The sequence below is a fragment of the Amborella trichopoda genome, chromosome 8 (assembly GCF_054954075.1).
Source record: "Amborella trichopoda isolate Santa Cruz 75 chromosome 8, AtrichopodaSantaCruz75HAP2 v2.0, whole genome shotgun sequence".
Taxonomy (NCBI): domain Eukaryota; kingdom Viridiplantae; phylum Streptophyta; class Magnoliopsida; order Amborellales; family Amborellaceae; genus Amborella; species Amborella trichopoda.
Window position 1 is genome coordinate 36013571 of NC_142343.1, and position 25210 is coordinate 36038780.

The window sequence follows — 25210 nt, forward strand, 5'->3', positions numbered from 1 at the left end:
GGATAGGTAAATTCAATAAAAACCAATGTCGGGGTTTAGGGTATGAGAGAAAAAATATTGGGGGTTAGGATGTCTAGAAAGTTCATTTTAAGATATCTATAATTTTCCCAATAGTTTATATAAAATTACAACTTAAAATGTAGAATTAATGTGCACCTCAAAAGCCTATCATAAAAGGCTATTTTGATGTTAGAAAACCCTTTAATTGATCATCTCAACCTCGGAATGTATTAATATAAAAATAAATAAAAAAGATTTCGAGTCCCAAATATAGTGTATCTCTCAACATATTATTTAGGTTGTTCATTTTCAAGATTATCATGTCTTTATAGATCTACTCATTTCTTTATAGATCTACTAACCATTTATGGAGTTTAAAATTTGAGTTATTTATGTTGGAACCTTAAATAAGTTAGGAAAATACGAGTTGCTCTCTTTATAACAAAAATTACAATCAATATCGGTCAACGCGATTTTTTTTTTAATAAAATTAAGTTTTTTCATCCCTGGACTGTTTTTTTTTTTGTTTTTTTTTTTTTCAAAATTTAAAGTTGTGATCTGAAAATGGCATTCTCGGACCGAAACGTAAGTTTTTTTTTTATGTATAAAGGAAGCAACTTGTATTTTTCTAAAAGGAACAACTCGTATTTTTCTAACTTATTTAAGGTCCATATGTAATTAACTCTTGAAATTTTATACTTGGAGATCCAAATAAATTCTCAAGCCATCTTAAGAATTTTTAATGCTGAAATTATATTTATGATAAAATTTGGACGACGCTTTAATACAATTGTTTAAGGTTGCAACCTTATGCAAACCACACGGCACATTATCTCATTATATATATGATAAAATTGGTCTCCCGCATAGAGAGTTCATCTAAACACAATAAATGGCTGGTATCTCTGGAAATGAGTCTCCTATACACACCCATAGGAGACTCATATCCAAAAAACCAAACGGGCCCTTAAATTTTTGTTAAATTATTGTAATGAAGAGAGTATTTTTTATTAAAGTAAAGTCCACATTTTAAAAAAAAAACATGTGAATAAGCAATGGCTATGCTTGACATAACCTAAGTAAAATTTCAATGATAAAATTTTCATTCATGTGATTGCGATTCACTAATTTTACGGAAGTACAACGTACTGTATCCCCTCAATCATGAGGGGAAAAGTTACCACAAATTTTATTTTCATTTAGTACTTCAACGAAAGGGAACATAAAAGAAGCTCTATTTAGGCATCATCGTACAAGATAAAGTTGGATGGCTATGAATGTATGTAGAAGGGAGCCCCATTGGTAAATCTACTCCATATATTGTTTAACAATTACTTCATGACAAATGGACTTTAGATTTAAAATTTGAAAAAAATCTGCTTTATTTTTTTATATTTAAAAATATCATCCAAGCCATTTCTTAAACATTTGGGGTCGAATACATAAATCATGTCTTACCATTATGTTGTATCAAGGATCATATCATCGGTCAAACTATACGTCATCGATTTATCTTCTTGTATTGAAGATAAGTGATCTCATAGTATACAATCCCAATATAAAATATGATACCTACAAGAGAATCTTAAAGTTCAAAGTTTTACTTTTTAAAAAACGTTAAGTTAGGCGAATGGCGCACAGCCACCACCTTATTGTGCAACTAAAGGTGGTGTTGTGACCTTATTCCGAGAGAAAATGATCATTGTGTACTTGTTTATAAGCAAAATTTTGGCAAAAATAATATTTTTGTCTAATTTTCCATTTAAACTTGCCCATTCATAGGTAGAAACTAGGTTCTGTCAAATTACAAACCATAAAAGAAAAATGATCCGATGGTTGCTTGTTTGGTGGTCCACTGGCTATGCTAGCTAAAAATCGCCTAAAAACCACATAAATAAATAAATTTTAGAAAACTAAGGGAAAATGGGGAGATTTTAAAAAATATCTTAGAAATAGAATAAAAAATAAAATAAACATTTAAATAAAGAAAAGTAGGTATTGTAGACTTATATGGGCAAAGTTGGGTCCATAGGCCCAGCACTCGGAATTGGTGGCGCGAGTTAGAATTTATCGATACAAGGGGACCGTTCCCATTGTTTGTTGGAGGATCAAGCCAGAGCCGCTCAATTTTGAGTTCCTTGCTTGGATAGGAAAATGATTTTGAGGCAATGAAGCTCACTACTAATCTATGTGTTTCGGATGATCCTCAGGGCTTTAAGGGATCATAGAGGTCATGTGTAGAGTTTGTAGAGGGAAAGAGAGATGTTACAGGTTTGTGAGGGTGGAAAGAGGTTCGAGCAAGGGGTAGCAATGGACCTAGACACGACCCAAGACCTAATAGGTAGACTAGAATTTGTTATGGGTATGAGTCCAAAAATTGGACCTGACGAGTCGGATCTGGGTCCAAATCTTGGACCCAAGCACTATTTGGGTAAGGATCCAGGTCCGGGTCCTTTGTTGGGTTTATGTGGCCTTTAAAGGCCTGTGAGTGGTTGTAAAATGAAATGATATAGAGGAACATGAACTCAGTGTGAGTGTGGTCCCTCGTGGACCATACTAAGCAAACGATGGTTTGCTGATACCGATTTGTATTTAACGATCTAGGCCAGTCGGCTGGGAAAAACCCATGTTACTTGGGCATAAAGAACAAATCGATGAGGGTTTATGAGTTAGCCCTTGATGATGTCGGAGAACATGTCTGGATGAATGAGCCGACAGACTGTGTGACCCTTATGTGTGATGGTGGCCTACTGAGACGGGGGCCAAAACCTCATCCATGTTCCATTACACGGCATGCATATTGATAGATCGTTCGGGAAAGCCATATGCGTATGCATGTGCGAGAGATACCCCTATGCATCATAGAATTGTGGTCGGATCAAGTCGTGGAGACCTTGACTCGTCTCTAAGGGAGGACATGTAATCCACAGACTGAGATTGTGACTCCTTGATTCATCGACCTGACTTTGGTGACCCGTTAATGAGCCCCTATTTGGACTGTGGGTTATGGAAAACACTGGGTCGGTTCGATAAAGTTAGTGTGGTCTGTAGTCCACAGTTGAAGGTGGAGTACCCCGTTATTACATATTGGATTCTTAAAACCATATGGATCATTTTCCTATCATATTAATTTAATTGTGTTCATTTTATTATTGAAATGATTTCAGTTCTATTATTTAAATTTTTATGAATCTCTCAATATTTTATTTGTAATTTTTTGACTTATAAAAATACAGTTATTGTTATTACAAAGTTATAAAAACTTCAAATATATATTTTAAATTATTTTATTCAAATTTTAAAATAATATTTTTTATAATATTCCATGGGGGCCCATAGTGCACATGGGCCCACTATGTGGCATGTGGGTGGGGCCCCACATGTGCCGCAAAAGGGTAGCATGCCCCACCCTCTTTGGATTCTCTTGTTTGCTTTTAAGATAAAGTTAGTTTGATTTGTGGCATGTGGTCAAATCTTGGAAAGAATATATTGACCATGGCTTTTTCTATTTTGCAGCAAGTTTGTTTTGAATAGATATGGTCAATTTGAATTGATATGGATCTTAACTTATTTATATTTGGTAGTATTTATCTACTTGATATTATTTGACATATCCTTATGGAATATGTGACATGGATCATGCAATTTTATAGAATGCATGATATTTATTTTATTTAAATATATTGATGGGGAAATGGTTTAGAAAAGAGGGATAATGGTTCATGCACCTTCCATAATGTTGATGGCCCATATATGGAATAGATGACTCAGATCTCTCACCCCACAAGTTACCCTTGATCGACAGTTTATGTTCAATCTCATAAGAAGAGGCAAGCTAAAAAAAACCCTAAGAAACCCTAATCTTATTCAAAGCCTATAAAAATGGATTGTCTCTACTCAAAAATCTCTTTACGTTATCTCTTGTATCTAATTTTCATATTTCTCTCTCATATCCCAAAAAGGGGGCATGCATCACTCTCTCATATTTGGTCTCTCTCTCACATTGTGAAAGAACTTAAGGGTTTAGGTTATGGAGTTCTTCTCTCGTATCTCTTAAATATGAATTTGCAACTAAGGGTTTTAAGGTTTAGTAGAAAGATAATCCATCATCTCTCTCAAACTAGGTTGCTAGGAGAATTCACCTAAGGGTTAAGTTTATGATCAAAGGGGTTCATGTTCCATTGGTGTGGCTTGGCCGAAATTTGCTTTTTCGGTTCGAGATTGAAGCTAGACCGTCGATCCCGCGCCATCGGATTGTGGTGACTCGGTGTGGGGTGTAATAAGCCCGGTTGAGGTAATCTCCGGTACTCTTCCTTTTGTTTCTTGTAATCTTATCTTTTATTCTCAAGCATAGTGCATAGTTGTTTCAATAACATCAAGTTGTTAAGATCTTTGTTTTATTGTTATGATGATTTTATTTTGAAATTTATCTTATTATAATAAAGACCACATGTAAGTGATCTTTTGCCAAAAGAAAGGGGTGAAAAAAATTAAAAAACAAATGTATTCCCCGGTAAAAGATCACATTGGTCTTTCTTTCGGTGGTATTAGAGCTATTGATACTTGATACCATTAGTTATCTTTTATCTTTATTGAGTTTAGATGAAGCTTGGAAATGAGATATAAGAAAGCTAATGACCTTTGTGGTCAAGAAATACATCCACGATTAATAATGATTGAAATACTCCAACACTGAAAAGGCAGTCTGCGGAATAAGTATCCTAGGTTATTTTGGAGTAGTGATATGAATAAGATAATGAGATATTTTTCTATTACATACTTCAGTGATATTTTGTATTTTTAAGAGTAGGATGTACCTGAAAAATTTCAATGGGAGATCCTACGGGAATTGAGAGTTATGGAATCATCAATGAAGGGTGTTAGTTCTGACCCTGCAAAATACAGGAACTATCCATTGAGTTACGTGATTTTTCCCACCAAACATATGATTTTATTTCTTACTAAAATTTTACTGCAACTCATAAAATTGAGTCTACTTTCAAGAAAAAAACGTTTCATCAAGAAATTCCTCGTGATTTGAAAGATATGATCAATTTATTGAAAGGTGTGCAAGTGCTGTTTTTTACAACAAAAGCTATTTCCATTACTTGGAAGTCATGATTTTATTTCTATACTTAATTGAATGTTTTATGGTCCGCACTAAATTTTTAGACTTCTATTATGAGTCTATTTTCTAATGCAATTTATTTGAAAGAGAAATATTTATGGGAAGAGCGGAATAAAAATTTTGGTTTGAAGAGAGGTCATCCTGAATTTTTTTTAATTTGGTATGTTATTCATTGAAGACATGAATATCTATATTTATCAAGCCTACTTAACGAAGTGATATAAGGCTTGTGAAAATATATGCATTACTAGTATTAGTCTAAATATATGCATTACCATTATTAGTCTAAATATATGCATTACTATTATTAGTCTAATTTCAAACAAAATTGGCTTGAAAGGGAAACTCCATGATGGTAGAGAGAAAAGATAATTTTATTAGATGTTGTTCATCATGGAATTCTGCAATATGATTTATTTTGCGACGTGAATGTCACTTATTTGAAGAAAAGTATTATTTGGGATTCAAACTATGATGTTATGATTTGGTTTTGAGTATAGTTTGCAACACAAAAGATTTGAAGAAGAAATTCTTTGAGAATTGAGAGAAACAATTTTTTTATCGAGAGGTGCTCAATCTGATTTTCTGCTGAGAAAATTGCATTGTGACCTAAATGTCACTGAAACGAAGACTCACTATATGGTATGATTTAGGAATGGAACTGATCATTATTTTATATTTTTTAGTCTATTTCAATACTCAAAAGGATTCGGAGATAGAATTTTTATGAGTTGACAGATATCATATTTTTATCATGTGATGCTCATGTTCTATGCTGCAGTAAATTAAAAGATGTAGCATGTTAAGGCACATCCTTGAATTCTCAATTATGGAGACCTTTAAGATCATTTTAAAAGGCTTTATACTGTGCCATGAGTATAGTTTATTATAGTACAACTTCAGAGAGATGTAATACGAAATTGGCAAGATAAAACACTCAATGTGAAGAGTATTCGATCTGAAAATAGCAGAAAGAATAATAAACATAATACCTATAAAAGCATATTGGTTTCTTTGAAATGAATGGATACATAGAGAGACTTGATGGCAGCACAGAATCATTAAAAATTAGTGGGAGAATTGAAATTGTGATATTTGAAATAATGGGATGAATAAGATATTTTCTTCACGGTGTAAGACAGGAGAATCCAAGTGCCAAAAAGATGGACACTTCGTGACATGTGAAACTAATGACCAATATATTCTTTAATAGTTGCATGCACTTTCAATATCACAAACGCTTGTCAAACGAGTAAAAACGATGAATCAAGAAAGCCCAGGTACCACACTATATGGTTTTGAGGTATGAAATCTATCTCAATTAATATGGTAAGGTCATATAGGGAAAGATGATTAAATGACTTTGTTTAATGTGCTTTGGTTATATTTTGGCTAATTGTTTTATAAATACGTATGGAGTGTATGGACATTAAGTGATAAGTGTTAACAAATTTGAAAGTACCAGTTTTGAATACCTTGTGTTTTTGTGTCTCCATGTGCTTGAGTCTGAACTACTTAAGGTAGTGATATACACGAAGATGTGATTTGATCAAGGGCTTTGAGCCCTAAGGATGAAACACGAGAGATGGATGTGGCTCATTTAAATATGTAAGCACAAAGGGAGTGCTCTGATGGAACTTGGTCTTGGTGACCATCTTCCCAATAATGTCTATAATATGATGTGTTGCTTGTAATGATGATCTCTTGATAAATTCTCCATAATTGCCACAAATGAAATATTTTGTCAAAGCTTTAATAGACATTATTTAGTCATGTTTTATTTTGGATAAAATTATAAGATGATATATATGATTTGTTTTTGTGACCATGAACTTGACTTGGTAGGAAATTAAAGGTGAATGCAGTAAAATGATTTATGAAGGCTAAGCATGTATTTTAAAATTAAATTGGATGATTTGAAAAAAGCCTAAGTCTATGAATATGGTTTTGAGAAAATCACACAGTCTTGCAAGGTCCATTAAGTCTTTATGAAAATCATTTTAACAGTTATACTATTATATAACTATTGCTTGTGGATGTATATATACCAAGTCAATTTTTTTTTTTTATTAAAAAGAAAAACATTATGTCTTGAAGGTATTTATAAAAATGAGAGAAAAACTATCATGTATTTTTTTTTTATTAAAAAAAAAAACATTATGTCTTGAAGGTATTTATAAAAGTGAGAGAAAAACTATCATGTATTTTTTTTTTAAATACCTATATGATTTGACCCATGGTTCTAGTTATTTAGAATCCTTGATTACCTAAGACTTTGAACCATAGGAAATGTTGTAGGAATGCCATCATGCTGGGCTTTCCTAACACGTGTTGATTTGATTAGATAACTTGGTTTGTATGAATTTACTACCGAGATGTCTAGTGTGGTTAAACCTTTGTGGTTCATGAAGGTTTTTGCATATTGTGAAACCAACGGGTATTGAATTACATATTACATGAGACTTGATATGCTACTCATGATATATGCATAAGAATATTGAGAATGTAAATGTTGTATGTGCAATAATTGAGTGGGACCTGCTACAGTCCCACGGTTTTTTAGCTGCTCGGATATTTAGATATACATGTGCAAGCTATCTCACAGATCCAGATGATGCGAAGTCTACATCTGGATATGTGTTCATGCTTGGAGGGCATACATTTTCTTGGAAATCAAATAAATAGAATGTGATGAAATTGTCCACCATGAAGGCAGAGTACATGACGTGCTGTTTGGTGATCAAGGAGGTCGTATGGATTAAGAAATTTCTTAATCGACTTGACTTTCACCTCGTGCGTTGTGAGGCAGTAAGAATTTTCTGCAATAGCACGGTGACGTTTTGCATATCAAAGGAGCCACGATTCCATAATAACTCCAACCATATAAAACTATGTTTTTATCACTTGAGGAATGAGGTAAGATTGAGAAAGATCAAGATCTAGATAAACTAAATATTCCAATGGGAGCACCTGCTAGTATTTGGCATGCCAAATAGAACAACAAACTATAATGTTGTTCACCCATTGAACCCAAATGTTTGGTGCTGGTAGTATATCTACAAAAGGAAGCAGCTTATTTGAAGAACTATTTTGAGCCCATGAACATACGACCCCATGCGATGAGGGTACATGATGGTCCTTTACTACAATAAATCTATGATTCGCGATGCGATGTGAAAGATGAGCTTACGACCATTTTTGGGATGACATCCTAGCAGCAAAGAGAAAAATGTGTTGCCTCTATAAATCCTTTTGTGAAAGGATTGATAACGAAAGCCATGATTAATGTATTGAGAGAATAAGTAAAAATGTTTGAGAGAGATTGTAATTGGGAGAGAGAGATGAGAATGAGAGAAAGTAAGAATGAGAGAATATAAGGCCTTTAAAGGTTAAGTGGAAGATATTGGGTTTATGTGGCATTTAAATGCCTTATGAGTGTTTGTAAAATGAAATGATATAGTGGAACATGAACTCAGTGTGAGTGTGGTCCCTCATGGGCCATACTAAACAAACGATGGTTTGCTGATACCAATTTGTGCTTAACGATCTAGGCCGGTCGATTGGAAAAAACCCATGTTACTTGGGCATAAAGAACAAACCGATGAGGGTTTATGGGTTAGCCCTTGATGATGTCCGAGAACATGCCCGGATGAGTGAGCCGAAGGACTGTGTGACCCTTATGTGTGACGGTGGCCTACTGAGACAGGGGCCAAAACCTTATCCATGTTCCATCACACAACATGCATATTGATAGATCGTTCGAAAAAACTAGATATCATCCACCTTTGGTGAAGCGTATGCATGTGTGAGAGATACCCTTATGCGCCATAGAGTTGTGGTCCCATCAGGTCGTGGTGACCTTGACTCGTCTCAAGGAGATGAACTGTAATCCACAGACTGGGATTGCGACCCCTTGATTCATCGACCTGACTTTGGTGACCCGTTAATGAGCCCCTGTTTGGACTGTGGGTCATGGAAAACACTAGGTCGGTTTGATAAAGCTAGTATGGTCTGTAGTCCACAGTTGAAGGTGGAGTACCACGTTATTACATATTGGATTCCTAAAACCATATGGATCATTTTCCCATCATATTAATTTAATTGTGTTCATTTTATTATTGAAATGATTTCAGTTTTATTATTTAAATTTTTATGAATCTCTCAATATTTTAGTTGTGATTTTTGGACTTATAAAAATACAGTTATTGTTATTACAAAGTTATAAAAACTTCAAATATATATTTTAAATTATTTTATTCAAATTTTAAAACAATATTTTTTATAATATTCCATGGGGGCCCATAGTGCACATGGCCCCACTATGTGGCGTGTGGGTGGGGGCCCACATGTGCCACAAAAGGGTAGCATGCCCCACCCTCTTTGGATTCTCTTGTTTGCTTTTAAGATAAAGTTAGTTTGATTTGTGGCTTGTGGTCAAATCTTGGAAGGGATATATTGACCATGGCTTTATATATTTTGTAGCAAGTTTGTTTTAAAAATATATGGTCAATTTGAATTGATATGGAACTTATCTTATTTATATTTGGTAGTATTTATCTACTTGATATTATTTGACATATCTTTATGTAATATGTGACATGGATCGTGCAATTTTATGGAATGCATGATATTTATTTTATTTAAATATATTGATGGGAAAATGGTTTAAGAACGGGGGATAATGATTCATACACATTCCATAATGTTGATGGCCCATCTATAGAATGGATGGCTTAGATCTCTCACCCCACAAGTCACCCTTGATCGACGGTCTATGTTCAATCTCATTAAAAGATGCAAGCTAAAGAAAACCCTAAGAAACCCTAATCTTATTCAAAGCCTATAAAAATGGATTATCTCTAATTCCCATCTTTCTCTCTCATATCCCAAAAAAGGGACATGCACTAGTATCTTATGTTTGATCTCTCTCTCATTTTGTGAAAGAACTTATGAGTTTAGGTTATAGAGTTATTCTCTTATATATCTCAAATATGGATTTACGGCTAAGGGTTTTAAGGTTTAGCAAAAAGAGAATCCATCTCTCTCAAACTAGGTTACTAAGAGAATTCACTTAGGGTTTGAGTTTGTGATCAAATGAGTTCATGTTCCATTAGTCTGGCTTGGCCGAAATTTGCTTTCTCGATTCGAAATTGAAGCTAGACCGTTGATCCCGCACCATCATATGGTGGTGACTCGGTGTGGGGTGTAATGAGCCTGGTTGAGATAATCTCGGGCACTCTTCCTTTTGTTTATTGCAATCTTATCTTTTATTCTCAAGCATAGTGCATAGTTATTTCAATGATATCAAGTTGTTAAGATCTTAGTTTTATTGTTATGATGATTTTATTTTGAAATTTATTTTATTATAATAAAGACCACATGTAAGTGATATTTTTCCAAAAGAAAGAGGTGAAAAAAAGAAAGAAAAGAAAGTATTTTCCAGTAAAAAATCATATAGGACTTTCTTTCGGTCCTACCTTATATTTTTAGTTTCAAAGTTATGAAATATATTAAAAAATATAGATTTTTTTATTTTTGAATCGGGTCCAATTGGGTAGGGTCGGGTCCAAGTCCCATATTATATATTTCGGATCCGTGTTCGAGACCCGACCCAACCTATTGCCACCCCTGGTTCGAGTTTGATGGTTTGAGGGGCTAGAAAAGTCTTTTTTCTTTTGGTTCCTAGGGAGAGCTCAAGGAAGAGCGGCAGTGCCGGTTTTAAGAGATGGGGATGGGGTAGTTGGTGGTGAGAGAGAGATGGTTTGTAGTGAGGCAGTGCAGGTTTTGCAGAGATGGGGATGGGGTGTACAATAATGGCATTAAGATAGTTGAATACTCCATATTCCATAGCATGGTGTAGGCTAGAAAATTAATGTTTTTGGTAAGGCAAAAATTATGATTCGTCTAGAGAGGGTCTAAAACAGATTCATAGGACTTCCAAAATTTTCGATTCCGTAGAATTTTTTCAGCTAAAAAATAAGGTGCCTACAATATTTCTATTAAAATTTTCTTAAAATATTGTAAAGAAGGTAATAAATTTGATTAAAAATTTCACATTTTCCAAATAATAAAAAAATGTGGTTGAAGAAGAGATGCCTATTCATGATATAATTGAAATAAAATTTCAATGACAAAAATTTCCATTTATGTCATTACGAATCATTAATTTTATAAAAGTATCACATGCATACCCTTAATAATGATGGAAAAATTTCCACAAATTTTAATTTCAGTTAGTACTTCAACAAAAGGGGACATAAAATAAGCTCCATTTAGGCATCCTCTTCCAAGATAAAGTTGGGTGGCCATGACATTTTTTTTAAAGCAATATAAAAAAGGATTGTATATAATAAGAGGTTAAAATTATATTGAAAAAACATTTGAACGGTTAGTTACAATTATTTTTAAGTGGACTACCTATTTGCATCAATCTTTAAGATTAATGCTGTATATTTTTGGACTGCGTATTGTATAAATGCAGTCCAGCCCCCATAAAACAATTATTCTTAATGAAGGACATGGTTAGCATGTGGCCAAGCCTGCACATGTGCAAATGCAGGCTTGGTGATAAATATATTTTCCCAATATAATTTGATCATTTTTAGAGAAATTATAATCTTTAACACGAGATCATGAATATGAAAAAATAAAAAAAATTGAAAACTGAAAATAATAATTAAAATTTTAATTGGCAGTGATTCAGTCGCGTGTAACTGAGCACATGAATTTGTACTCGTTCCAAAACGGACGATGTCTTTCGCTTTCTATGCGTTTCCTCCCCCCCTCTCCGTTATTTCGGCAGCTCCAATCACGCCGCGTTATTTATTTCCCGGCCGTTACCTCCCCCTTACACGGCCTCCGTTTTCCCATTATCCCCGCCGTTATCTCTCAGTTTTCCAGCAGCCGGTCTCCCAATTTGTGGGCCGTTTACCGGTTTCTGGGATTCCGGTTATCTTATTTTCCGGCGAAGGGGGGCATTTTATTCGGGATCAAAGCGGTGTAAGCCGTCGGGTTCTGACGCGAGCGGCCGTGATGTTGCCGGAAAACCAGGTGGTGCGGGACGTGGCGGCAGCGGCGATCGCGGCGGGCGCGGCTCTTGGGCTTCTGCGGTTCTGGGATGAGATGGCCAAGCGCGGGGTTTTCGACCAGGTATTTAGGCGTTACTTCACTCTCTCTCTCTCTTCTTTCTATGCCCTCTCCCACTACCAGTGCCTCTCTTCAAGCCTGTAAACTCTCTCTCTCTCTACCCTTTGACCCTACTGTCTCTCTCTACCGCCGCTAGTGCCCTCTTTATAAGCCTCCAATCTCTCTCTTTCTCTCTCTAAAATACTCAAGCGAATTCCTGGGAATTTTGATGTTATGGTCAGTCAGCATTGTATAGACTGAGTATATTCGGATCGATTCAAGACACTTCTGTTAAGAATCATGATTTTTTTTTTTTTTTAAGTTCAGTGGATCTATCAATGTGAGGTAATTATCTGATCGAAAATGCAATTCATCTCATAACGCATCAAAAATTGCAATTCACTGGTTGAAAAACCTTTAAATCGATCATCTCAGCAAAAAAAATTAGGATTTCAAATTTTAAAAATGGTGTATATTGCAACAAATCATCTATACCTTCCATTTCCTCCTAAAAGTAAGTGTTTATTGTTTTAGTTTCAAATTTTATTGTTGGTGTTGGAAATTTTAGAGCCATCATGAAGATTTCCAATTACAATTAGAGCCATCATGAAGATTTCCAATTACAATTACAAGTTTTGCTTGAAATCTTCTTTAAAGCTTTTATCAAATAATTTAATTTATACTGGTTTTGGTCATCGAGTTTATGGATTTCAGTGTGATGGACCTACTCAGTAGCAAGGGTTTCAAGGTTGAAGCTTTTGGCCAAAAATGACAAGGGTTTTCCTCTGTTTATTGCCAAAGCCAAGAGATTTCTATGGGGTCTAGTGATTTAAAAATGGACCCGGTTTCTATGTGGCCAAGCCCGCATATGTAGAAATGCGGGCCTCTTAATAAATCTATTTTTGAGATGGATTTTAAGACTTAATTTTTAAAGACATGTAATCTCTAACATGCAGATTATGAATATGAAAAAATAAATAAATTTAAAAACTAGAAATAATAATTCTAGTAAGAAAACATTTGGACGGTTAGTTTCCATTATTTCGATGGAACACCTACATGCATCCATCTTTAAGATGGATGCTTTACATTTTCTGGACGGCATATGTAGAAATGCAGTCCAGCCAGCGTGAAACAATTTTCCTTTAAAAATCTGAGGTTAGATTATTGGCTTAATTTCTAACTAAAATATTAATTTTGATGTTACAAGATATTTAGTTGCTTCAATTCTTGATAATATCTAGTCTAGTGAGATGTGATCATATTTATTTTTGATTTAGAACTGCACAAGTCCTAGTCTAGTCACTTGTGAATAGGGATCTGAAGTAAATGCAAATGTTTTGATCCTAGTCTAGTCACTTGTGAATAGGGATCTGAAGTAAATGCAAATGTTTTGAAGGAATACTCTTGAGCTTCCAAATATGTTTACATTTGGTTGGGTGGTGCTTAATTCTCGTAAAAGTTTTTACCTGTAGTTTCAGTTTCCTCTCTCGTTGTGGTTTTATCCGACTTCGAAAAATAAAATGAAACGAAGTTTGTGTAATCATCTGTTCTATGTATTGTCTAAACGATTGCTATGAGCTATAGAACGTATATGGGGGCAATTAGGAATGTGGAACATTTGATTACTTAACCGGTTAATCTACATTATAGTATACATTGCAAATTAGCGCATTTTCAAATCTTTCTTTACAATTTTATGAAATTGAAGAATGCAAATTTTGTTATTTGACAAGAACTAGATTTTTACTGCCAATTTTCCACAAAGAAACTATCCAACATCCGGAGTTTTAATTGGTGAGGAGCAACTTCTTCAAATAAATTGCATTTTCCCAACTATTTGGATTCCCTTAACATTATAGTTGTTGTTCTCTGTTCATTTCATGCAGAAACTGAACCGTAAGCTTGTGCATATAAGTGTGGGGCTGGTCTTCATGCTTTTCTGGCCTTTGTTCAGGTAGAAATTGATTTAGACTATTCTTTAAAAGGAAAATATATCATAGAACATTGTTTATGGTCACTTTCTCTTCCTCTAAAACCATTTTTGTTCTATTTACATGCTGCTAATTTGGTTCTCATCTTCTACAGTTCCGGACATGAGGCAGCATATCTAGCAGCTCTAGCTCCAGGGATCAATATAATTCGAATGATTTTATTGGGCTTGGGTATTATGAAAAATGAGAATATGGTCAAATCAATGAGCAGATATGGAGACCACAGGTTAGGTCATATGTTCCCCTTGAATTAGTGGTCTTGTTTCTCATAGACTTTCGTCCTTTTGCTCCACATGCAAGAGCTGACCTCAGATATGTAGACTGTTAAAGATGAAATTTTTTGATTTATGAAATGTGTCAACATAGCCTATATACAAGCCAAAATAGGGTGAAATGACTAAAATACATGATGAAATTCCCTGCATAGCGTAGCAGAAAGAAAGTAATGCGTTGCATAGATAACAACAATAACTAACAATGTCGCATTTAGATAATAATAGGCTATGTTGCTAGATTAGTAACAGTGATATACTTCTTGGTGCCTCAGGGAACTATTGAAGGGGCCCTTATACTATGCGTGTACCATAACTCTGGCAACTGCAGTTTTCTGGAGAACTTCCCCTATTGCCGTTGCTGCTATCTGCAACTTGTGTTCTGGAGATGGTATTCCTATCCTTTATACTTTTTCTTTCTCTGTTATATATGTTGCCAAATTGGTCCTCAAACTCTATATTCGTACTCACACGATTTGATATTAAATTATCCTTTTATATCTGTTTGGGTTGGTTCAATCTACTGGTTTCTCTGGTGATAGAAACCTGACTTGGGCTCAGATTCACCAGGAACTCAGTGGTATGACTCGGTTGTGTCTCTCTGAGTACAATAAAAATTAGTGACTTGGTTCAGACTTGCCCCTGGTCTTAGGGTTAATCATCCTGACTTGCTCTGAGTGACTAGGGGGAGTCCGAGCCCTGAGTCACTGATTTTTAAAATAGTGTGAGTTTACCCTGTAATGAAGTGATTTATATTCTCTGTGGTTGTTTCCCTATGCATGGATGGAAATGCATACTATGTATTGTGTTAGGCATACGATCCTCTTTCTTGGTGCCCATGGATCCATGTTTTTGTGAATGTGTCCATGGGACTTGATGTTTGATGCATATATTTTGCCCACCTATGATGTTAGGATACTCAGATAATATGTAAAATCACAAATGCTGATGCATAATTAACGCATTCATGCATGGGCTTATCTCTGCTTATCTCTTTGGATGTGTTTATGCGTGAAAACCATGTAATATGTCATCCATGCTGAGAATTCTTCTCTATATTTGTTTGTAGGGTTTGCTGACATTGTGGGAAGGAGATTTGGGACCTTAAAGCTTCCTTACAATATGAACAAGTCCTTCATGGGTAGTATCACCATGGCTGTTGCGGGCTTCATGGCATCGATTGGGTATGTAACTCAAATGAAGCTCTTATTTTATTTACTTCTCTTATTGACCTAAGCGGCCATATCAAGATCGATATGATCACAGAAAGTCCTTGGTCATAAGTTTTATCACTGCCCTATCACTTGATGGATGGTAACAGAGAGAGAGTGGGATCCTTCGTGACATGATATTGCCAGAGTGATAGGTACTACTTTCTCTCCATGTTTGTCCATCAATTGATCTACGCTGGTGGTAACCACTTGGACCACAACTTCTCCATGATCATATGGCCCATAGTATTCTGTACCTCGATTTAATTTAGGGAAAGTATATCACAATCATATGGATCATAGGTGGTAAATTTCTGCAAAAGAATGTACATCACCTGATCATGATAATGGGCACTGGAGATAACCGGAGTGGGGTCCATCTGGACATTCAACCAGTTATAATCTCCATTGATCATCATAATGAACGAATGGCAAGTGCCCCTTTGTAGTGTCATATGTCATAATCCATAGGATTGTGATATACCTTCACCTCAATTTATGCCAATATTTCACTTGACTTCGCTAAATTTTGAACCAACATTTGTGGTTTTGCTTCTCTTGTATTTCTATTATCTCACAGGTACATGTATTACTTCTCCTTATTCGGCTTCTATAATGCAAGCTGGGACTTAGTGACTGGCTTCTTTCTCGTCTCTCTAGCTGCTTCAATTGTGGAGTCTCTTCCAATCAGTACAAAACTAGATGATAATCTCACTGTTCCATTGACTTCTTTGATTGTTGGTTGGCTTATTTTTTAGTTTATGTAAACTAGCCATTCCTTGGATGGTTTAGTCATATTAGCAGTGGAGATCAACACTGTAGGCTTTCGCATCCCAAATACAGTGTGCATGTATCCTTGGCAGTCGTCACCCTTCTGGATTTGCATTCTCAGCTTATGGAAAATCCACTTAAGAAGTTGGAAACTAAAACTGACAGTGAAAAACTTTTGGCATTTGATTTGATTCAATTAGTGCGAGCCGTATTCCTTTTTTATGAGGCACTTCATCCGAGCTTTGTCATGTAGTCGTCTTATGGTTCATATTTGGACTTAACACTGTTTTTTTTTTTCATCACAAAATTTCAAGCTATTAAATGGGCATAACTGCTGGCTTTTTTTGCCCATTAAGCCCCCTTGTGAGGCCCTCTAACTCTAATGTATATTGGCATTAATGTATTCATTAATTTGGAAATCACCCTTTTCAATTACCTAGAGTACAGCTATTAAACATAGTAATTATTAACTCTAGAGATAAGTGATGCCTTTTGTTCTTTATGAACTATATAAAATCCGAAAGAAGTGTCTCATATGCATTGTTTGCTTTCAAGGGTTAGTAGTACAGTTGCAATTCATTGGTACAGCCCTTCTATAATCATGTGAAAAGTTTTTAGAAAAGGTTGTAAAAAAATAAGTAGTATAACTAAGGTTTGCCTCAAGATGCATTTGATTGGAGCTCTATGGGGGTAGAGCTGGATTTGGAGGCTGGACCACAGTGGTTCCACTATTTTCAACTTTTTCTGCTCCTGTGGCAGTTTTAAAGCAAATGGTACATAATGGAAGGTGATTTACAACATCTTATACATAATTGAAGGTGATTTACAACATCTTGTATATAATTCAAGGTGATTTAGTTAAGGAGTTAAAGTACACAATAAGATTTATTTATTTATTGTGCGAAAAAAGTTTATATAAGGTGTGAACTAGGGCTGAGAATGCATCAGATCAGGTTTGGATCCACTAAGATCCGGATTTAGATCCGATAAGCATACATGGGAATTGGATTTGGGCCCGATCTGGATCCAAAGAGTATATACTGGTTTTGGATATGGATTTGGGTCCTATTGGATCCAAAAATATCATTTATATATTATTTTATATCTATAGAATAATATATAATACTTTAATAATTGGGTCGGACCCAGATCAGATCCACATGTACCAATTCCGATTACAATTTATTATTCAGATCCAAATATTGGATCCAAATTTGACCCGTTGGATCCGGGTAGGACCCAAAATTCAGGTTTCGGATCCAAACCGGGTATATTCTCACCCTAGTGTGAACCTTATACTATTGAAGTAAAATGTATCTCAAAACCCCATTAAAAAAGGATATTCCGATGATAGAAAACCTTTAATTGATCATCTCGATCTCAAGATATATGGATACATATAAATTAATCATCTCGATCTCAAGATGTATGGATATGGAAAAAACATCTCGATTTCAAGATGTATAGATATGGAAAAAAAGGATAAAAAAAAAATTTCAAGTCATAAAACTGGTGTATCGTGTAATGCATTATCTGGACTGTCAATTTTTTAAATGTTTATATATCTAATTGATAGCTTTTATGATTAGTCTTGAAAATATATTTCCTAGCCTGGCACCAAAATTGTATCTTTCCCTTTGACAATTCTGACTTCAAATGTAATTTTTTGAGACTAATTAATGGACAGTCACTCATGAACTTCGAAAGAAAAATAATTTAAAGCTTTCTATGTGTGCCAATAGGTGTAAGGAATGTGTAAGGAATTTGCAAATGTAATTTTTTGAGACTAATTAATGGAAGTCACTCATGAACTTTGAAAGAAAAATAATTTAAAGCTTTCTATGTGCGAATAGGTGTAAGGAATTTATATATGCCAACTTAAGGAATTTATATATGCCAACTCTGTCTGATATGAATAAACGGATGAGATCGCCCCAATCACAATGTTATCCCTTAATATTTTTTTTTTGGTTTTTTTATTTTTTGTTCTATAGATTGCACCAAATTTGGGGCGGGGTCTCATCTTCTCATAGAGTCACACATATATAAAATATTAAAAGATTTTTTGATGACGAAAATACTCCTAAAATTTTTAGGGTTATCTTATTTTTTAAAAAATATTTTAAAATATTTTTTAGGTGCACCCAATTGAGATGATAATACCCACCAAATTTTATATTCACATAATTTGTAATAAAATAATTAAACATAAAATACTCTGAAATATCTGATCTAGATCCAATGAAAGTTTTCCCATGAATAAATAACATAACAAAGATTTACTCTAAGCCATGAACCTTGGGAGACATGGCAATTTTGTTGTTTATGAGAATCTTGAAGTTCTAGTATTTTGAAAAAATAAAAACAAATATAAAGTTTGGGCATAAATAATTTTTAAATCTACGACTTTCATATGTATATTAATATAATGGAAAAAATTTATATAGAGCTGAGGCTCTAAACAATCAAATTAGAGTCCACCACCTCAAAACTTTCACCAGAAGAGGTTGTTTTGATGCCCAAATGTCTTTTAATTGATCAAAATGCATGCCCTGTTGGCCTTGATTAAGGCTCATCATATAAACCCTATCTCCACTGCATTCATTCATAAAATGGAGACCAAGATTATTCATACTGCAACTAAGATGAAGCGATTCGTTGGAATTTTAAAAACAAAGAAATGGAGGAAATAGATGGATGCAAATTGGAATGGCCAGCCCTCTAGGGTTTTGCTGCTAAGAAATCTTGAACCATGATGTTGAGGAAAGCATATGAAGAGGCAAGGACACGAGAGATGGTGGTAACCCACATAGAAAATGGGCACTAAGAATTTAAGACTTAACAAGTTGGCCTCCAACCGGGTTCAGCCAGTTAGAATTTGTTAGGTACCTAACCAATTTAAGACTTAACAAGTTGGCCTCCAGCCGGGTTCAGCTTTTTAGAATTTGTTAGGTACCTAACCAATTTAAGACTCAACAAGTTGGCCTCTAGCCGGGTTCAGCTTTTTAGAATTTGTTAGGTACCTAACTAATACGCCCCAAAACCCTTGGGTGATGGAAACGTGGAAAGTTAGGTTTCAAAACCCTTGGGTGATGGAATTGCAAAAAGTTAAGCCTTTAAACCACTTGGGATCGTAATATACCACTACGCTCCGCAGTCGATGTCCTCGGAGGCTCTCACTCTATGGTGGCTCTCACTCTGATTTTATTTTTTCAGGTAGCCCTTTTCATAGGTAGCTCTTTCTTAGGATTTGAACATGGGTCGCAGTGGTTGACGTCCTCGGAGGCTCTCACTCTATGGTAGCTCTCACTCTGATTTTATTTTTTCAAGTAGCCCCTTCTATAGGTAGCTTTTTCCTAGGATTTGAACCTGAGTACCTAACCAATATGCCCCAAAATCCTTGGGCAATTGAAATGTCAAAAGTTAGGCCTTAAACTATCTAGGATCGTAACAGAATTTAAGACAATAAAGAATGACTATCTAAAATCATTTCTTGAAATATGATTCAATTGACTAAAGAGTAGTTTATCATTGGAAAATGGACTTCACGATTGATTTCTCTCGGATATAGAACTCGGCATTGGCAAAGTTCGTCTCTCCATGCCTAAAATGCTTCTTATCAGCACATATTCTTGCTCTCCATTCAAAATTTAAAGCACTGATGGAGACCGCAAGAATGACTTTATCTCCATGGCTGAAATGCTTTTTATCGGCACATATTCTTGCTTTCCTTTCAAAATTTAAAGCAATGATGGAGAGTGCAAGAATGACCTTACTGTCATGATGCCTTGGCCTTCCTGAGAGGGCATTGTATGAGATACCTGCATCAATAACCTTGGCTTCGAATTAGTGTAAGAAATATTGAACCGGAATGGTTAACCGGATATAAGGCTAGAAGCGGTTCAACTGGCTTAACCGGTAGATCTCTCAGTTCAACCGATCTAATCGGGCAAGTCTAGGATGGTCAAAAAAAGTGTTAAAAAAATATAAAAAACTAAAAAATTTAACAAAATATGAAAGTATATTTAAAGTATGGCTGGGCAAAGCACATCCAAATGAACTTGAAAATTAATGAAAAAAATGAAAAAAATTAATGAAAAAATGAATTTTAAAGAATAATATTTTGTGCCCATGGGCATTTTTAAAATTTTTTAAAAAATGAAAAAATGAAAAAATAACTATTAATGGGCAAAACAATTTCCAATATTTGCCAAAATGATAAAAAAAACATTAAAAAATGCATTACAAACAAAATATCTTATTTTTGGGACTTTATATGATTTTTTTTTAAAACCCAGCCGGTTCATCAAAACCGGACGAAACTAGAACCGGCCAGTTCCGATCAACTGGGCGGTTAGAAATCTAACCACCCAATTTTTTCCTACACCTCTTCGAATTGAAATCTAAGGTTTCCCAAAATTATTTGCCTCTCTTTAGATCGAATCTCTTGTATAACAACAATGTTCATTGGCTAAATATCGTTAACTGTTCACTTTAACGAAACAATTAACTCGAACCACATGGCCTTCAGTCCATTCCTAGCATAGTCCTGTCTTGAGTAATTTGAAATAGCAAATTGTTTGAAACCAACCATTTCTTATTGACTTTTGATGAGGCAATAAAAAATTGTTTGAAATCAAATGATATCCCGGAATACCTTGCTTATAATTTTATGTCATAGTGGGTTTGAAGACCAGACTAGTGGGTCGAATTGGCCACCCATTTCGTTTTGACTCACATTGCCCCCCTTTGCTAGTTGGCTTGGTGACCTATGATATTTTAAAAACGAAAAAGTTTATATAAGGTTGCAATTTTAAAATATAGAATTAAAAGTGCACTTAAAATATCTATCGGAAAATGTTGTTTTAATGTTGAAAAACTTTTTAAAATTCAACTAAAAAATCCGTTGCAAAACGTTGTTTTAATATTGAAAAACCCTCTAAATAATCATCTCGACATTGAGATGTATGAATAAAAAAAAAAGAAAAAAGATTTTGAGTCCCATAAAAAGTGTATCTTGCAACACATTATCTAGATCGTTCATTTTCAAGATTTTCATATATTTATAGATTTACCTGATTTTAACCATTTTTGGAGTTCAAAATTTTATAATTAGAGATGAAAATAGATTTTCAGATAATCTTAAGAATGTTTTACACCCAAATTACATGTTATGATAAAATTTGGAGGTGCACCTTAATTGGATTGTTTAGGGTTGCAACTTTATGCAAACTACGCCCTTTAAAAAAATAGGAAAACAAAAATAAACAAGAAAAACTTGAGATGAAAAGTGGCAAGAAAAATATTGCAAATGAAATATTTGGATGAAAATAACATTTAGAAAATAGTTTTAGTTGAAATAGTAACAATAAAAAATTTAGTTCAAAATATAAAATCTTTTTTCAAATTGTCATCTTTTTTGTTTTCATCTAATAGGAGCATTGATTAAAAAAAAAAATGATTTACTTCTTCTAGAGTAGTTGAAAGATTAAACTCATGATTTCCGAAGAGAAAATAGATTTTTTTAAAAAAGAAGGGATTTGAAAAAAGTGCCAAAAAAGGGGAGAAATTTCCAAAATCAATCTTAGAGATTTTTGTTTTGATTAAAAAAATTTTGTTAGGACTATTGTAAATAATACAAGAGGAACAATTTGGGACAAATTTGATAGAATTTGGTGAAATAGTGAGAGAAAAATCAAAGATTTTTTAATCTCGGCTTTAAAAAAGCTCCAAAATATTGGACCCTCGATTTCTTCTTTTTCGTTTTCGTTTTTTGATCGAAATTTGTTGATATATGGGAAGATGGCTAAAAAACTAATATTTTGACATGAGTTTCATGGTTTTGGTGAAAAAAATGAGGGACAGATTAAAAATGGGGAACTAGGGTTTCATGAACAAAAACAGGTTTTTTTTTGTTCCCTTTTGTGAATCACCTGATACTTTAGGTGGCTCATACCTATCCCATGTCAATCCTGAGCATTAGGTGGCTCATACCTATCCCATGCCAATCCTGAGCAGACTCGAGGGATTCTGAGATGGCTTGGTAAATTTTTAAACATTGATATATATTAAAGGAGTTATAATAATCGTAATTGTCTTTACTCTTGATTAATCCCCACGCTGTAGCAATCTGAAACATGCCTATGACACACAAATTCAATGAACGAAGGAAAATGATTGTGCGAGAAATTTAAATATTTTAATCATTAGAAAAATTATAAAATCATATTTTACATGTGGTATAAGGTCACAATCACTTAGCCAGTGTTTTAAAAAAGGGCAAGTCGTCCGATTCGACTCGGAAACACACGTGGCCGTGCCGGGTTCCTAGAGTGGAACCGCTGGTTCCCATCCGGTTCAGCCCGGGTTCTAGAGTGGAACCGCCGGTTCCCATCCGGTTCAGCCTGGTTCTAGAGTGGAACCGCCGGTTCCCATCCAGTTCAGCCTAGTTCTAGAGTGGAACCGTCGGTTCCCATCCGGTTTAGCCCGGGTTCTAGAGTGGAACCGCCGGTTCCCATCCGGTTCAGCCCGGTTCACACACGTAACACATGACACGCACATGCGAGCGTGCTCCACGCACACTCACATGTGCACACGTGTGTTCAAATGCACATGCGCGGTTGCCCTAATATTTTTATACACATTTTATAATGCATATTGCATAGGTATTTATATACGAAATTTGAATACTCATCTTTAGATGTGGGATAATTCCCAAACATCATTAAATGAAAACGAAATGTAAATATAGTCTATTAATCAGCAATTTATAGTAACATGTAGTTAGATGGCTTGATGGTTATGATTTTGAATTTTTACTTGAGGTTCCAAGGTCGAATCCCCTTGGGCACCCCCTTGGGCATGTGTTGCATTTGAATCCCATTGGGCATGTGTTGCATTTTTATTGTGTATATATAGTGGTTGGTATAAATATTTTTGTTGTTTTCGAATCCCTTTGGGCATGTGTTGCATTTTTGTTGTATATATAGTGGTTGGTATAAATATAAATATTTTTGTTGTGAATATAGTGGTTGGTATAAATATAAATATTTTTGCAAATAATATAAAAGACATAAAAAAATGAAAAATAAAAAAATTAATTTTTTATATAACCGTTAATTTTTGTTGTATATAGTGATATAATTATTTTTGTAAATAATATGAAAGGTATAAAAAAAATAAAAATAAAAAGTTTATTCTATTTGAAATCTCCATCTTTCTACTAACAATCTCTTTTACTAAATTTATTATAGAAACCTAAAACAATAAATTTTTGAAAAATTAAAGTGTTATTTCCAAAATTTGTATGCATTTTATTAATTTTTACATTGATAACCAAATCTTTTATTTTATTTATGAATTTTAATATTATAAATCATGTAATGTACTATTTTTCTTACAGTTGTCAATAATACATTTTAAATTAGATAATATTATAAAATATTTTTAATTTGTTATTATTTGTCTAATAAAATAATTATAAAATGTAAACTAATAATTATAATTTCAGTATATAATATTATAATTAGTGAGGTTGTAATAATTTTGGATTATAGTTAGTTAGGCTATAATAGTTTGGGTTTTTTTAGCGGGTTAGGGTTTTTCGCCAAAACGAGATTTTAATGACTACTCTTTCATTGATTAGTCTACTCTTTATAATAGTCCATATATAATTACATATTTTATCCATGATAATTCTATGATTTTTCTTTTATGTGATGCAAATTTAATAGTTAAAATAAATTTATACAGGGAAAGAACATCTCAATATTCACAAATTGATAAAAAACATGAAAGTTAATAATGTAGTACCCTCATTTTTTATTGGATTCTTAAAAAACAACATTTATAATGAATTTTAATAATCTGTTCGGATTTTTTTGAAGCTTTAATCCGACCTATTCAGCCGATACCCGATTTGGAAAGTCGATTCGCCGATCCGAATCAGTTTTTTAGGTGCCCAATCCGGATCACCGATCCATTTTTTAAACCATTGCTTTTAGCTATTAGATTGAAACTAATTAGCTAGGGTGTGACTTTGATTGGGCTCAAAGCCCTTTAATTTTTTTTTCGAACTCCGTAACACTCTCCCAGCATATTGGATCTCACATTTGATTCCATGTAAGTATTGTGACCTTCTTTTGCCAAACAAAAAGTCTCATGCAATCCAATATGCTATGAGACTATTCCCTTTGGTATAACTAGGTCACAATTGATAGCTTACACAAATATACAACGACAATAAAGGATTGGTGAAAATATCAGCCTTTTGCGCAGAAGAAGAAACATAAGGGAGATATAACGTGTCATCAATATAGTAGTCGTGAACATAATGGCAATCCACATTAATATATTTTGTTCGCTCATGAAAAACTAGATTAGATGCAATTTTAATCGCACTTTGGTTATTTGCATATAAAAGTGTAGGATTTGAAATAGTGATATCAAAGTTATTGAGAAAAGCACGAACCCAAATAAACTCTCTAGTAACAAAGGACATAGCACGATACTCAGCTTCAGTCCTTGACTTGGAGATAATATCTTGTTTCTTACTCTTTCATAAAATTAAGGATGATTCAAGAAATACACAATATCCTGTAGTCGAGCAGCAAGTGTTTGAATCACCTGCCCAATCTGTATCTATATATGCACTAAGATCTAAAGAGGATGTGGAGGTAAAAAATAGTCTACGATTGTAAGTGCCTCGAT

At 34.2% G+C, this 25210-nt stretch overlaps 1 protein-coding gene across 1 annotated transcript; it reads left to right on the forward strand.

Annotated features, from left to right (window-relative positions):
- Positions 1-11977: 11977 nt before the first annotated feature.
- On the forward strand, positions 11978-16721 carry FOLK (Phosphatidate cytidylyltransferase family protein). The gene is made up of 6 exons (XM_006847372.4): positions 11978-12277; positions 14143-14210; positions 14342-14473; positions 14795-14910; positions 15589-15703; positions 16311-16721. The coding sequence occupies exons 1-6, from the start codon at positions 12161-12163 to the stop codon at positions 16486-16488; spliced, it is 726 nt and encodes a 241-aa protein (XP_006847435.3). The 5' UTR covers positions 11978-12160; the 3' UTR covers positions 16489-16721.
- Positions 16722-25210: the final 8489 nt, after the last annotated feature.

Excerpts from the sequence above, each read along its gene's own strand:
- FOLK (XM_006847372.4), top strand. The coding sequence starts at position 12,161 with ATGTTGCCGGAAAACCAGGTGGTGCGGGACGTGGCGGCAGCGGCGATC. Across the intron at positions 12,278-14,142 it reads AGCGCGGGGTTTTCGACCAG|AAACTGAACCGTAAGCTTGT; the intron begins GTATTTAGGCGT and ends CATTTCATGCAG. Across the intron at positions 14,474-14,794 it reads AGCAGATATGGAGACCACAG|GGAACTATTGAAGGGGCCCT; the intron begins GTTAGGTCATAT and ends TTGGTGCCTCAG.